Source organism: Cornus florida, unplaced genomic scaffold, assembly GCF_030987335.1.
Source record: "Cornus florida cultivar Cherokee Brave unplaced genomic scaffold, ASM3098733v1 CherokeeBrave_3.0.0_Hap2_Chr09, whole genome shotgun sequence".
Taxonomy (NCBI): Eukaryota; Viridiplantae; Streptophyta; class Magnoliopsida; order Cornales; family Cornaceae; genus Cornus; species Cornus florida.
The window spans coordinates 51,258,751-51,272,060 of NW_026775579.1; the positions used below are offsets into that span (position 1 = coordinate 51,258,751).

At 36.1% G+C, this 13,310-nt stretch overlaps 1 protein-coding gene across 1 annotated transcript; it reads right to left on the reverse strand.

The window, feature by feature from the left end:
- Positions 1 to 177: 177 nt before the first annotated feature.
- LOC132273907 (uncharacterized) lies at positions 178 to 6,973 on the reverse strand. Its single transcript, XM_059775012.1, has 10 exons — positions 6,775 to 6,973; positions 6,373 to 6,502; positions 3,789 to 4,427; positions 2,954 to 3,277; positions 2,813 to 2,871; positions 2,636 to 2,731; positions 2,424 to 2,505; positions 1,460 to 1,552; positions 1,118 to 1,167; positions 178 to 881 (listed from the first exon to the last, which is right to left on the reverse strand). Exons 2-10 carry the CDS (start codon positions 6,463 to 6,465, stop codon positions 857 to 859), a joined length of 1,461 nt encoding a protein of 486 aa, XP_059630995.1. The 5' UTR covers positions 6,466 to 6,502; positions 6,775 to 6,973; the 3' UTR covers positions 178 to 856.
- Positions 6,974 to 13,310: the final 6,337 nt, after the last annotated feature.

The following is a 13,310-nucleotide window of genomic DNA, read 5'->3' on the forward strand; positions in this document are numbered from 1 at the left end:
GGGTCTAAATTGACTTCTCCCAGATACCGTGAGTAGATATAGATGCTTGTGAGACCCACCGATCATGGTGGCCCAACAAACAAGCCGTGCGACTATTGATGGGCTCCACAAGCAGGTTGTGCCTAAATACACTATCAAGGGCCGAAACTCAAAAGTGAGATCATATGCAAGATAAGATTCATACAAACAACAGACTGCAATAAGACGTTCCAAATGCCATATGCAGCTTCTAAAGTCACTATATTATGTTAATACAGCTCCATAAATCAGAGTTACAACCTTCTAAAGTGCTGTTAAAAAGTACATACCTTTTATCATTGGGCCAAGTAATACTGTTCTTTCATTTTCTCCCAATCAATTTGTAAGAAGAAAAAAATGAGCTAGGTTAAAATGAAATCATAATCGGACGACAAGCGATCTACATTTACATATTGCTGTGGCACCAGTTATTAATGTGGCACCAGTTTTATGGTCACCAATCACACGGACTGTGTTAAATACATAAAGTTGGAGAGACTGATATGGAGGAAGATGGTGCCGAACTAAATTCTTTCGTTAACAGCTGACCTTGTTCCTTTGCTTGGTTCATCATTTGCTGTCGACCGAGCAAAGCAGCATATACAAATTTATTCTGTATAAGCTTCAGCATCATAAATCAATTGTTGTTTGTAAAGGTAATTGTAACGTATCTCTACTTCGATTCTCAAGCTACTCTGATGACGTTTCCAGTCGGCTTTCTTGCATCCGCTATACCTTTTGGACCACCGGTTTGCTGCATTTTGCAAGCCATAAGAGGGCCTTCAGCAGAGTCTCTTTACCAGTTACAGTAGCACCGAACTCTAATCAGATTTTACTCTCATCGCCAGCTTGGCATCTTGTGCCTGCATGGTAAACCTGGGTGAGTCCTATTGCAAACTCATACATGCTTGGTATTAGGTAATACAGATCTTTTGTGTGTATCTGTGATGCACACCCATGTCTGTCCAACTGTCCTTTATCATGACAGTTACAAGTCCTTTTTGGTCAATTTTAATGTATGATTGATCAAAGCCAACATCTAACATACAGTTTCTAAGTGGGGACCTTAGATTTGACAAATTCAGATAGAACATCGTACCCGGGTTCCCTTCGAGCGTGTGTTAGATCTACAGAATGCCATGGTCCAACCTGAAAACGGTGAATAGATAATTTTCATTTACAATAGTTGTTCACAAAAGGAGAAAGTAACACTAGAGAAACACTGTTTATAAATAAAAAAAGACAAGGAATTATATTTGTAAATGTGGGGGAAAACATTCATAAGTACTGCCCAAAAAATTAATAATAAAAAATAAAAATAAAAAATTTCAAATGCAAGGAAGAGCAAATTTACTTGTTTTTTTTTTTTTTTTTTTTTTTTTTTTTTTTTTTTCAGGAAAACCCCTAAAACTATGAAATGAAAATACTGATATGGTATAACCTTATGCTCCAGTTTCTGATTCGGAGCTTTGATAGTGCCTGATGCCAAATATGAGGCAGGCTTTGGAACTCTTCCACTACCAGCATTAATTACCTGTTCACATACAAAAGAACATGGTCAATCTTCCAAATTCAGTGTGATTTACAGAATACCTGAAACAACTGTGAACTGTACCTATGCATGATCAATACATACAACCAAATTTTGTCTCGTAGGACATTTTCATAATCTCATGAAATGTCCTATGACATTTATTTTTCTAAATCTTACCAAACTATCTGTTGCATTCCTGACTTATTCTGAGCAATTTTTCTTTTCATTATGGTAAAATATATTCTTCTTTTCCCTAACATGCATTTTATTATCCTACATTGATTATATAGCAGATACTTGGTATTGCCTTTGTTCTTGGGCTGAGTACCCTTTAATGAAATCTTACTTATCATTAAAAAAAACAAAAAAACATGGATTTAGTTATCCTTAATTGCTTGCGTTCAGGCTGAATGTTGTCAGTACTAGGGCAGATATTCTTCATGATAATTTTCAGTTTAAATCTTAAATTTTGAATCATTCCAACTCTACACAATACCCAAATTCAACATTGCTCACAACTATAACTCAACCACTAGACACCAACTCAATTCAAATGTTGTGGCAAAAAAGAGTATTCCATTAAAACAAATAAATAACACTACTCCATATATGTGAACACAAGCATGAAAATTAGAAAAGTTTTGGTGGAGATATAGCTGCCATGGGCCCATGACCCTGGTCCTTGGCTCGCGATGGTGTGGGTTTAAAATAAATCTCAACTTCAAACCTTACCAGCAAAAAGAGGGATAAAAAGAAAAGTTATCCATATAAACCAACAAATACAACCAAATGATTACACAAGCCACCATCATCAGATATCAGAATATATGACATAAAATATCTGCAGTGAACTATGGCTGTTTATGATTACCTCATTATGTCTTCCTCTGACTTTGTTACTCCCAAATTCGTTCCCAAAATTTTGACTTGATTTATTCTGAACAGGCACAGACCTGGGTATATTCCAAATGCTAACATTTAGTTTCATATTCAAACCAAAGAAAAACTCACAATAATGTAACCAAGATTTTTGAATGAGTTCCAAATTGAAAGAAACACAGGCTTGAGACAAAAATGCATTACATGGCTTTTAGTTTCTGCTTCTCGGATTGTCCTCGCTTTGGTATCACATGACAGCTGCTCAACTCCAGAGACTTCCCAGCAACCCCAGCACGGGTCCTGAAAGATTAAATATTATCACTGTCAATAAGTCTCTAATTCCAAATAAGAAAATGACGTGTTACTTTCATGGCAACAAACCTTTTCTCTAAATCCATTTTTCTTGCAGCACCAGTGACAGTGATCTCCTTTGAAGTGCTCTGCAAATAGAAGCCATGGACCAGTTACTAAATACACTCATGCAAGAAGTTTATTTCAACAAAAGTGGCGAACTTTTGGTACCTTGTTTCCCAGGCCTTTGAAATTCATATTTGCCTTTGCTACACCACCTCTGATACTAGCAGAAGAAGATGCTGGCTTATCCTTTAAAACAGAATCTCTCATAATAGTGACACTGGACCGTACCTCAGTACTTGATCTATATGAAGAATCAGTGGTGGACTTGTTGCTTGCTACCTTAGATGTAGTTTTTTTGCTTGAAACAAGACCATTTTTCTTGCTAGTAATATCCCTATCAAGAGATGAATTGGGTTTCTCAGCTGGCTTAACAGCATTTTTCATAGTTCTGCACTCCACCTTTGTTTCTTTTCTAGCTGAAGCAGCAGTCTGCTTGGTTGTGAAAACAAACCGAGACATGGTGTTAGATCAGAACCAAATTACTACTATAATTGAGGAGATATGAACTGAACCAATTGCTTAATATGGCAGGAGTGCATTACAATAAAATAACAGCATGCATGGTAGTGTTGTGAGTACTGAATTAGGTTAGCCTGGAACAACAGGACTATGTGAGTGTACCATTATTTCCCCTGGCTTTCCAATTGTTTCTACACCTTTAAGGAACTGATAAGTAAGAGATATTTCATATGATGAATACCAAGTTGTGATCCTTCATTGTGAATTTTCAAAAGATATTGTCATGTTGCCGATTGACATGACTTTCAACTATTAACCATCTATTTGAAGAGGCAGGTAGCAAATGCCATACTATTCTCAAAAGCATGTAATTCACTACTTTTATTGATTTATTTTTTTAATTTGCTTCTTTTGAAATTTGAGTTAGGAGTGAGGACAATAAAAAGAAAAAAAGAAAAGAAAACGAACACCAAAAGTTCACCTTATCTTTCATAAGAGGTGCATGATCCATTGATTTGTACACACCAAGTGTGCTGGAGAAAAGATTTTCTTGCCGTGTAGTTCCTGAAAACCTTTTAACTGATGGAGTAGGTTTTGCCTTTGGCACACTTTTGTTAGCAAAATGCTCTGGTTTGATGGTGGATGAGGAGATTTCATCCCCATTGCTAACACTTCCATCACGGGTATTACTCTCTTGCTCAGTAACAGACAAATTATTACCTGAAGTTTCTCCAAATGGCTCCTTATCAGTAACAGTGGCAGTTTCCAGAATTATAAATTGACTAGCATTATTGGGTTTCCTTTCCTCTTTTGCCTTGGTAATGTTGCTGACACTGCTTTCTGCTTCTGTAATTGTGCTTTGTTCTTCTTGACAAGGATCTGATTCGTGGCTGGTTTCTTGTTGCTCTGCCTGCATTTTCTTCATGGCTCTGATTTTTTTGTAATATTCTTCAAAGTATGCCTTCTTCTGAGCAACTAGACCAGGGGCCTTGAACTTCTCCACTTCCTCCTGATACCTGTTGTGAGAAAAAACTGACCATTTCTCCCATGCAAGTGACTCCGCAGCAAATCTTCCGAAAGATATTGAACCATGATCAATAAGTTCAGATATGGATACTTCCTGCTTGTAGAGTTCAAGACAAAAAAAAGTAAAAATAAATCCATAAGGCAAAAAATATGAGAATACTCTCCATCAGGCAGACAGTCAATGTACCAGTCAGGGACAGAGCCAAGATTTCATTTGGCACGGGGTGGGGTAGTGTACTTGATAAAAAATAAAATAAAAATCAACTAAATGGGCTTACGATGGTGTAATGGAATAACTAATAAAAGGATGGTGTGGTGGTTAAACATTAGACACGTTGATTTTTTAACACGCAATATTGACTCAATCCATATATTTTGTTTTTTGATAAGTAATATTGACTCAATCAATATTGGGCACATTGGCTTGATTATGGCCACAGAATTCAACCTAGGTAGTACTATCCAACTTGTTTATTTTTTGAAAATCACACCAATTTTATAAAAATCATTTCTACTCACCTGAAAATGGAGTTTGTTGGAATATTTTACATAAAGACTATCTTTAGTCTTAGAAGACTATCTTTAAGCATATATGGTCAAAATAACTTGTTCAAAAAAATTAGGGTTTGATTGAAGAAAAGAAATGCAAATTTATTTGAAGATAATAAAAAAATAATAATAATAACAAGTGAAGAGGAGGAAGAAGAGTAAGAAGGAAAAGAAAGAAAGAAAGAATTAAACAGATTTATAGAAAAAGATAATTTTCGAGGGGGGTATGTAATATTTTACAAATTATAGAATTATAAGTATACATATATATTAAAAAAATAGTGGGCCAGCTGGCTCTGTCCTTTGTACCAGTGATTATAAGTATCCTTTCGTGCATTTAAATATTTTAATGATTATATCAATCCATTAACTATGCATTGCATTTATAAGAGTTTATTATTCTCTGTTTGCTTTAGAAATAAGAAAGTAAAAAAGTAACTTTTATGTATTTTCGTTTATCAAAACTTTATGTCAAATAGCTGTCAGTTTTACTTAAGTGGAAATTTTGTATCTCTTTTCATACCTTATCACCAATCAGACATGTGTTCAGTCATGTATATACATATATAAATTTCTATATATATATATATATATATATATATATATATATATATATTTTAAATGTGTTCAGTCATGCTTTATCATCATGATGTTATCATGTAAGCAATAAGCAAGCTATAAAGGACATAAATCCACACTGAAGTGATTTCCTTTTAAAGGGCAACCAAACACCCTTAATGAACATGTAAAAATCTGTGTGTTAATGATTAAATGTCTTTACAAAATTCTGAATTTTCCCTGTATTTTTATCCAGAGTTATCCAAAAATCCTATTAAATAGTTGTGAAATCAATATGAAATTCTGCAAATTTGGTTTTGAAATTTTGGTTTCACTTGTAAATTCCTAATAATTACTTACTCATCATCATCATCCTAGCCTTTTACCCAAATGAATGGGGTTAGCCACATGGATTCTCTTTCTCCATACCATTCTATTATACACCATGTCCCCTCTAAGATTCAATGTTCTAAAATCATTTTTAATTTCTTCATTCCATGTCAGTTTTGACAGTTTTTACCGTCAATTCCAAAAGACATCCTGCCTAATTTATTATTTATTTTCTTAGAATGCATTAGTTTTTCCTCAGCTGCAAATTCTTCTTCTATTTTTGCCGATAATAAACCTGAAAATTCATTCAATTTGCTCAATCTGAAGTATGAACAGTATGGCGGCTAATACCTGAATACAGAACTATGACAATAATCCCAAATTATTTGAATTAATTACTGTACGTCAATCTAATTTCTCATTTCGTTAAGTGTTCACTGACTCACGCAATCCAAACAGACCCTTTTAAAATCCAACCAAAATCAATACCATGTTCATGTTCTGTGAGTTATTTAAATAAACAATACAGTCCCTAAATCGTCAACCGATAAAAAAGCATATCAAAATGGCAGAGAGAGAGAAAGAGATAGAGTAGTGAATACCTGAGGGTGTTGGGGGTCTGAAGGTAGGCAGTCAGAACGTGACCAGTTGTTGCAATAAGTGTGATGATGATGATGATCAGTGTCGGTCGCCATTTTTTAAGATTTCTACTTTATTCTACAAAGAAAACCCCTGCAAAAACCATTGAATCAATTTAACTATATATGCCTTTCAGTTTCAACTTTCAACCATCCCTCAACTCTCTCTCTCTAATCTCTCTCTATAAAAAGAAAAACCCAATAATTAATGGGTCGAGACCAAGAGCAATGGAGTAATTAGGAGTTCTTATGCAATTTTCGAATCAAAAATTGAAGTGAAAATGCAGTTTATTTATCAATTCAATTCTATGAACTAATCGAATCTCTCAAGAACACAAAAGTAGAAAGAATCAAAAGCTAACGTACCAGTTAAAATTGCCCTAGATCTGACTCCACCTTCGGAAACCATCTCCTCTCTCGCCGATTCTGCAACGACACTTTCTCTCTCTATATGTATATGTGTTGTGTGTGCATATATATATATATATATATATATATATTAGGGCTATGTAATACGCATGTGTGTTGCAAAATGGTTCGTTGCTTGAAGAAGAGAGTGAGAGAAACATACAGAAAGCAACAAGAAGCAACCACCGGGGACATTGACGTACTTCTCTGCGATGCACCACCACGCCTTTTTATGCAACTGGGTCCCATCCGCCGCCACGTTCATCACTTCTTAACCGCTCGGAACTCCATCTTTTCATGTAATTACATAAATTGCCAACATGGTGGAGCTATATGCTATACATGAGCCTATGTCAATTGAAAAGTACCAAGCGTAATAGTGTGCCACATTTCACACAATTTATGTTGATTTCTATGTAAATAATTTGAGTCTAGATCTAAGTCACACAATTCTAGTCAATGATTGTTGCTCTCACATTCCGAACGCACTCCCGCTCTATGCGCTCTCTCTTTCTTTCTCATTCTATATGACTCGTTGCTCTCTTGCTCCAGCTTTTGAATTCAATCTTGCTCCTACTCCTGCTCTGTATGACACTTTTTTATGAGTTTGGGCTCAACTAGGAGAAATTATTCATTGCAATTGCTACAATGATGATGTGGTACAACAGATGATTACAAACACTCTATCAAAACAAAGTGGACCTACAATAAAACCAAAAAGTTAATATATGTGTTAGTGGATTGTTTGTAACTGTCCGTTACACCACGTCATCGTTGCAACGATTGCAATGAATAATTTCTCATCATTAGAACTCTTATGAAATCAAAAAGCAAAATAGAAAACAGTTGTCGAGTGTGACCTAAAAGGGATTTTCGGATTGCCTGTTCATTGCAACGGTTGTAATGAATAATTTCTAAAAAAGCTCTTATGAAATCGAAAAGCAAAATAGTTGTCGAATGTATCCAAAAAGGGGTTGATTGGTTTTGGATTGCCGGTGTACGCATGTGATTGCTTGAGGACCTAGAGATTTGGTGTGAGTGGGTTGTTGCTTAGACCAATTGTGATGGATAAGAAAAAGGGTTAGAGAGAGTATTTTATAAATGGCACATGCGGTTCCACGTGGATGGAGTAGGTTGTAGAGATAGGAGGGTCCATTAGGGTCCACGTGATCTAAGCATGGGGTCGTGAATATTGTAGTACAAAAGGTGAAGAGAATCTAATTTGCGTGTTTTCCGGATCTCTATAGCTGTGTGCTATTGTGTGCAAAGAACAACCAAATATCTAAACTGAAGAGACAGATAGGACATAAATGGAAGTGGGCCAGAGCCCATATCATTAGACTGTCCTATTGGCCCAATTGATTTTAGAAACTATTAATGGATAAAGCCCAAATCAGTGCAATGCAGAATGAGCCCTAAATTTCAGAATATGAAACGAGCAGAGTCCAGATGAAGCTAGAAAATTTTAGTAGCATATATATTTTAAAATAAAATGTTATTACAAAGGGAAAAAAAAAAAAAAAAAAAAATCCAATTCTATTCCATTGAAAATGAAAAATGATAAATTCTTAAAACAATTATTTGAAAAGATCTATCTCCAAGTGGTAAAACAAATGTTTGATCAAAGAAGGAAAAGCAATAAATTTTGGGGAAAAAAAATAAAATAGATTTGAAAGTTATTAAACATGATAATTAAACTATGAGTAATGATTTAGGGAATGAATTTGGTAGCTAGCGAATTTAATTTCTGTGAAAGGGGTGGTGGGGAGTTTCATTATATGACGTCATGATGATGTCACATGATGAGGCTGACCATTCCAATCACATAATTTCATAATTTGAATTCGGTAACTGCTGAATTCGATTTTAAAATATTATTATTAAATTTTTTATGAAAATTTATAAGTGTACTAGCGTGTAGATTTTTTTTTTTTTTTTTTTTTCCAAGGTAAGTATGTAGAATTTGTTGAGCTAAGGCCTTTAACTATGCCTTATCAATGAGAGAGAGAATAATTTATTTTTATATATTCCACACTTGGGCTTTCTAGTCAATTAATTACATTCCTAAAGCATAATCCATCTCATAAAACATTCGATGATTTACTTAAAATTCTATGCATATACCAGAAAGCAAGAAAAAAGGGTATTAAATAAATTTTTTATTAAGTTGCACTATATGATCGGTAACTTCTTTTTTTTTTTTTTTTTTTTGTGTGGGTGGGTGGGTGGGTGGGTGGGAAGGTAAATGTATTGTATGGATATAAGAAGAATGTACAAGCAAGGGAACCCACAACATAGGCAAGCCCAAAATATTGAGTCCACAACAATGACAATCCCATAATTACCCAGCCCAAAGGGTCAGTGCAAAGGCCTGAGTCAGTTGTAGTCTAAGAGACCTAGATTATAGATGACTCCGTCTTCAACATACACTTTGGTGATGTGCGTCAGAGGCCAAATTAATCAATCTGGTGCCGCATGAACGATTTGGAGAAATCCCAGTCCTGCATGCGTATTGAAGTAACCGAGTGATAAGCGTCAAATATTGCATATTTAAGCGCCTTTAATTACATGATTTAGTCTATTTAGCATATTAATAAAGTATGTAAATTCGTGTATATTTATTTTTTTCAGGGTTTATGTAAAATAGGGCTTTTAATGAACAAGGTATTTGGCGAGGTAGAACCCGACAAAATGAACCTAAGTCCAAAGGCACACTTAGCCTGGGAAAGAAGTCGAATCCGTGAAGTTGAATAAGAGATAAAGAAGTCAGCCTTGAAGCATCAGGCTTGGCGTCCGGACGAAAGTTCCATGACCAATTCTTACGTCCGGATGCCATGTGTAATTCAGGACCAACAAATTCAATTTGTTGAAAAGTGAAATCTAGTAGCCAGACGAAATTACGTCCAGACGCTCAACCATGCGTCCGGATGCCCAGTGCCACAAGCTAAGCGAGCCAGCGCCCAGCGCACACCATGACAAGCACCTGGACACTCAGCGTCTAGACGCCCTTCCTTGCGTTTGGACGCACACCTGCGAACTTTAAGCATATTTGAAATTTCAGTTACTTTTCTCTCTCCTCTCTACATGAATGCACGATTTTAAGGGTTTTTGAATTGGATTTTGCCAGTGGGGGTTATATACACATGTATAATGTTGTATCTCATATAATAGATCATTTGAGAATTCAAAATTTGTAAGTTTCTAGAGAGAGAAAGTGAGGAATAGCTAGAGTTCTTGAGTGTCCTTGGGCGTGCCTGCCATGGAGCTGAAGATGGAGGCTTCCTCTTCAACCACCACCAGAATGAGTTAAATCGCCTCCTAGGGGATTTAGGTAGCCTTGATCAAAGTAGTCATGTAGTCTTTGTAATTTAATTTGAGGAATATTATTGTATGTGATGAGTTTCATGAATAAGAAGATGATGTATTTTCAATTTGTATATTTACATTAAATTGATGTATGATATGGGTAGAATATATATATGTAAGTATATATACCATGTAATTCTTGTTTTTGAACCATGATTATATATTTATATTCTTGATATCTTTATATGTGACAATGAAGATTGATTAATGAAATGGGATTATAGGCATGTTATGTATGAATTTAGATAGATTATGCCAAGGGAAGATGGACCGTGGTACACCCCTAGATTAACTTAGTTAGGTATATGGTCCATGCTAACCAAAGATGGTTTATGCTAGATAATTGATCTCATGTGCTAAAACTTGTAACATCAAGACCTTGATAGGCCATGCATAGGAAAGATGGCTCATACCACACCCTAATTTAGGTGGATGAGCCATGCCAACCAAATATAGGTTATGCTTAGTCTTGAATTGCATGAATTTCTGAAAAATTGTTATGGTTTTTTTTATACTTCTACACTTTAACATTACATGCAATTGTCTCCCCAAGTTAATTACATTAAAGCATGATTATGAGTTCTTGGTGAACTCAATTCCCTAGCCTCACTTTAATTGTTATTTTAATCTTTGAATTCAATTTAGTTTTATTTAATTTTTATGGAAGCGAAAAACAAACAAACAACTCTTCAAACCATCTTTTGTGACATTAATAAACAAGAAATTAGTCTTAAAAACTTGATTGCCATAAGCTTTGCAATCTTCGTGGATCAATAACCCTACTTAGTCGATTTCTTTGTGAATCTGTACTAATCGGTGGTTTTATTATTGACGCACCGCTTAGATGTGCATCACTGAGTTACGCACGGATCTTGTAAGTAATCTTTGTCGCACCATGTCTGTAGTTTGCCCTAGGATTATCAATTGGTTTACGTCTCTGATTTTTAAAAGCCTTATTGTTTCTCTCAGTCCAGATTATGTTAACAACAATGGAAATAACAAGTTTATTGACTGAATTTTACAAATTCCAGGTCGTCTACCACTATGATGTCCAGTCGACGAAGTCGTTCCATAGTAATATCGGTGAGTGGAATTGGCATTAGTGCTGAAGGGAAATCCAAATTGGTCGTGTGAAAGAGCACTCAAAAAACATATGGTTGTGAGATTTGTCAACTGCTTGGCAAAAATGACAGAACTTGGATAAAGGGACAAACTACATACAACTCCTATCACTAGTGGGTAAATTATTCTGCACTGCAAGCCAAAGAGTAAATATGCATCTTAGCACCGATATAGAGCTCTAAATAAGATGTTGCCATGGAGAAAGTTGCAACAAAGGAGACATCCATAACATAGTATCTCAGAATGAAAACAATCTAGATAGTGATGGCAGCCAAAATGATATGTCTGTGGAGGAAGATGGAGGATCAATATGTGCAAGTTCAAGGAAAAGTTGAGCAATATCGTCAGGGAAGCTCCAATGATCATTTAGTATTAAAGATGAGAGCTTCTGATCGTGGTGGATGGGTGAGTTACTTATGATCTCCACTGATGTTTGAAAGGTAAGTGATCCACTCTGGAGCCAATTGTCCTCCCAAAAGTAAGTGTCAGCCCTGTTTCCCACATTCCTTCTCATCATAGTCCTCGCTGCCCCCTGAGCTGCAATATCTTTTTCTATCACAGGGATGTTAATAGTCCAAAAATACATGTTCCTAATCAATTGTGACTTTACCTATTGTGCCCATAAGTTATCTATGCGATTAGAGATTAGGGTCCAAATGTGTTTGAGGAATGTAGCCTTATTTACTTCATCTAGACTTCTGAACCCCAACCCCCCCCCCCCCCCCCCATTTCTTTTGGTTGGCAAACAACAACCCAAGTAACCTTGGCCTTAAACTTTTAAACTCTGTCCCTATCTATAGGAAGCTTCTCAGAAGATTATTAACCTCAGCTAATATAGACTTAGGAAGGATAAATAAGCTTGACCAGTAGTTCATCATACTATAGAGCACCGATTAAATAAGTTGGATTCTTTCCATGTAGGAAAAGAAGTTAGACGACCAATACTTAATCCTACGCGTGATCTTTTCTACCAACCCTCTGTAATCAAAGGCTATGAGTATGGTAAAAACTAAAGGCATTACCTAGTATTTGATTGGAAGAGTACCAGAGTCAATCCCAGTAATTGCTTGATGTCGTTCAAAATAGTAGTATCAATCCCAGAGGCAAAGAAGGCATTCTTAGAACAATTGATGTACAATCTATAGAGGCTTAAGAAACGATCCAAAGCACTCTTAATGGCAGTGATAGATGCCATGTCTCCATATGAGAATAAAAGGAAAGCATCTACAAAAATAAGATGTGATATAACAAGGTTTCTGCATCTAGAATGGAACCTGAAAGCAGGATTTGCTGAGATGAAGCTTTTCCGAATAGAGGTGAACACTTCCATGGCAAGTACAAAGAGCAAAGGGGAAATGGGATCCCCTTGCCTCAACCCCTTCATACCTTAGAAATGACCTTGAAACTCCCCATTAAGTGAGATAGTGAATGATGGGGTAGTTATACAGGCTTTGACCTAACTAACAAATAGAGTAGGAATCCAATTAAATATAGTGAATCAATTAGAAACTCCTAACCTAATGAGTCAAAAGCCTTCATCAAATCCACTTTGATTGCACACCTTGGTGGTCTAATGTAACGACCCATTCCACCACATGGTATGATATTGTCCGCTTTGAGTCTGAGCCCGCACGGTTTTGCTATTGGTCTTTACCCCAAAAGACCTTATACCAATTGGAGTGACACACCTATATATAAGCATTTCACTTTTACTTTACTCAGGTGATGTGGGATTGTGCACCCATAGCTCACCAGTGTGATAGTCCGTTAATGTCTCACACCCGCCCACGGCATACCCGCCCACAGGATCATCACAATCCACCCTTCTTAGAGGCCCAACGTCCCCATTGGCACACTTTCGATTGGGTCAGGCTTTGATACCATTTATAATGACCTACTTCACCACATAGTATGATATTATCCGCTTTGGGCCTGAGCCCTCACGGGTTTACTCTTGGGTTTTACCCCAACAAGGCCTTATACCAATTGGAGTGATACACCTACAT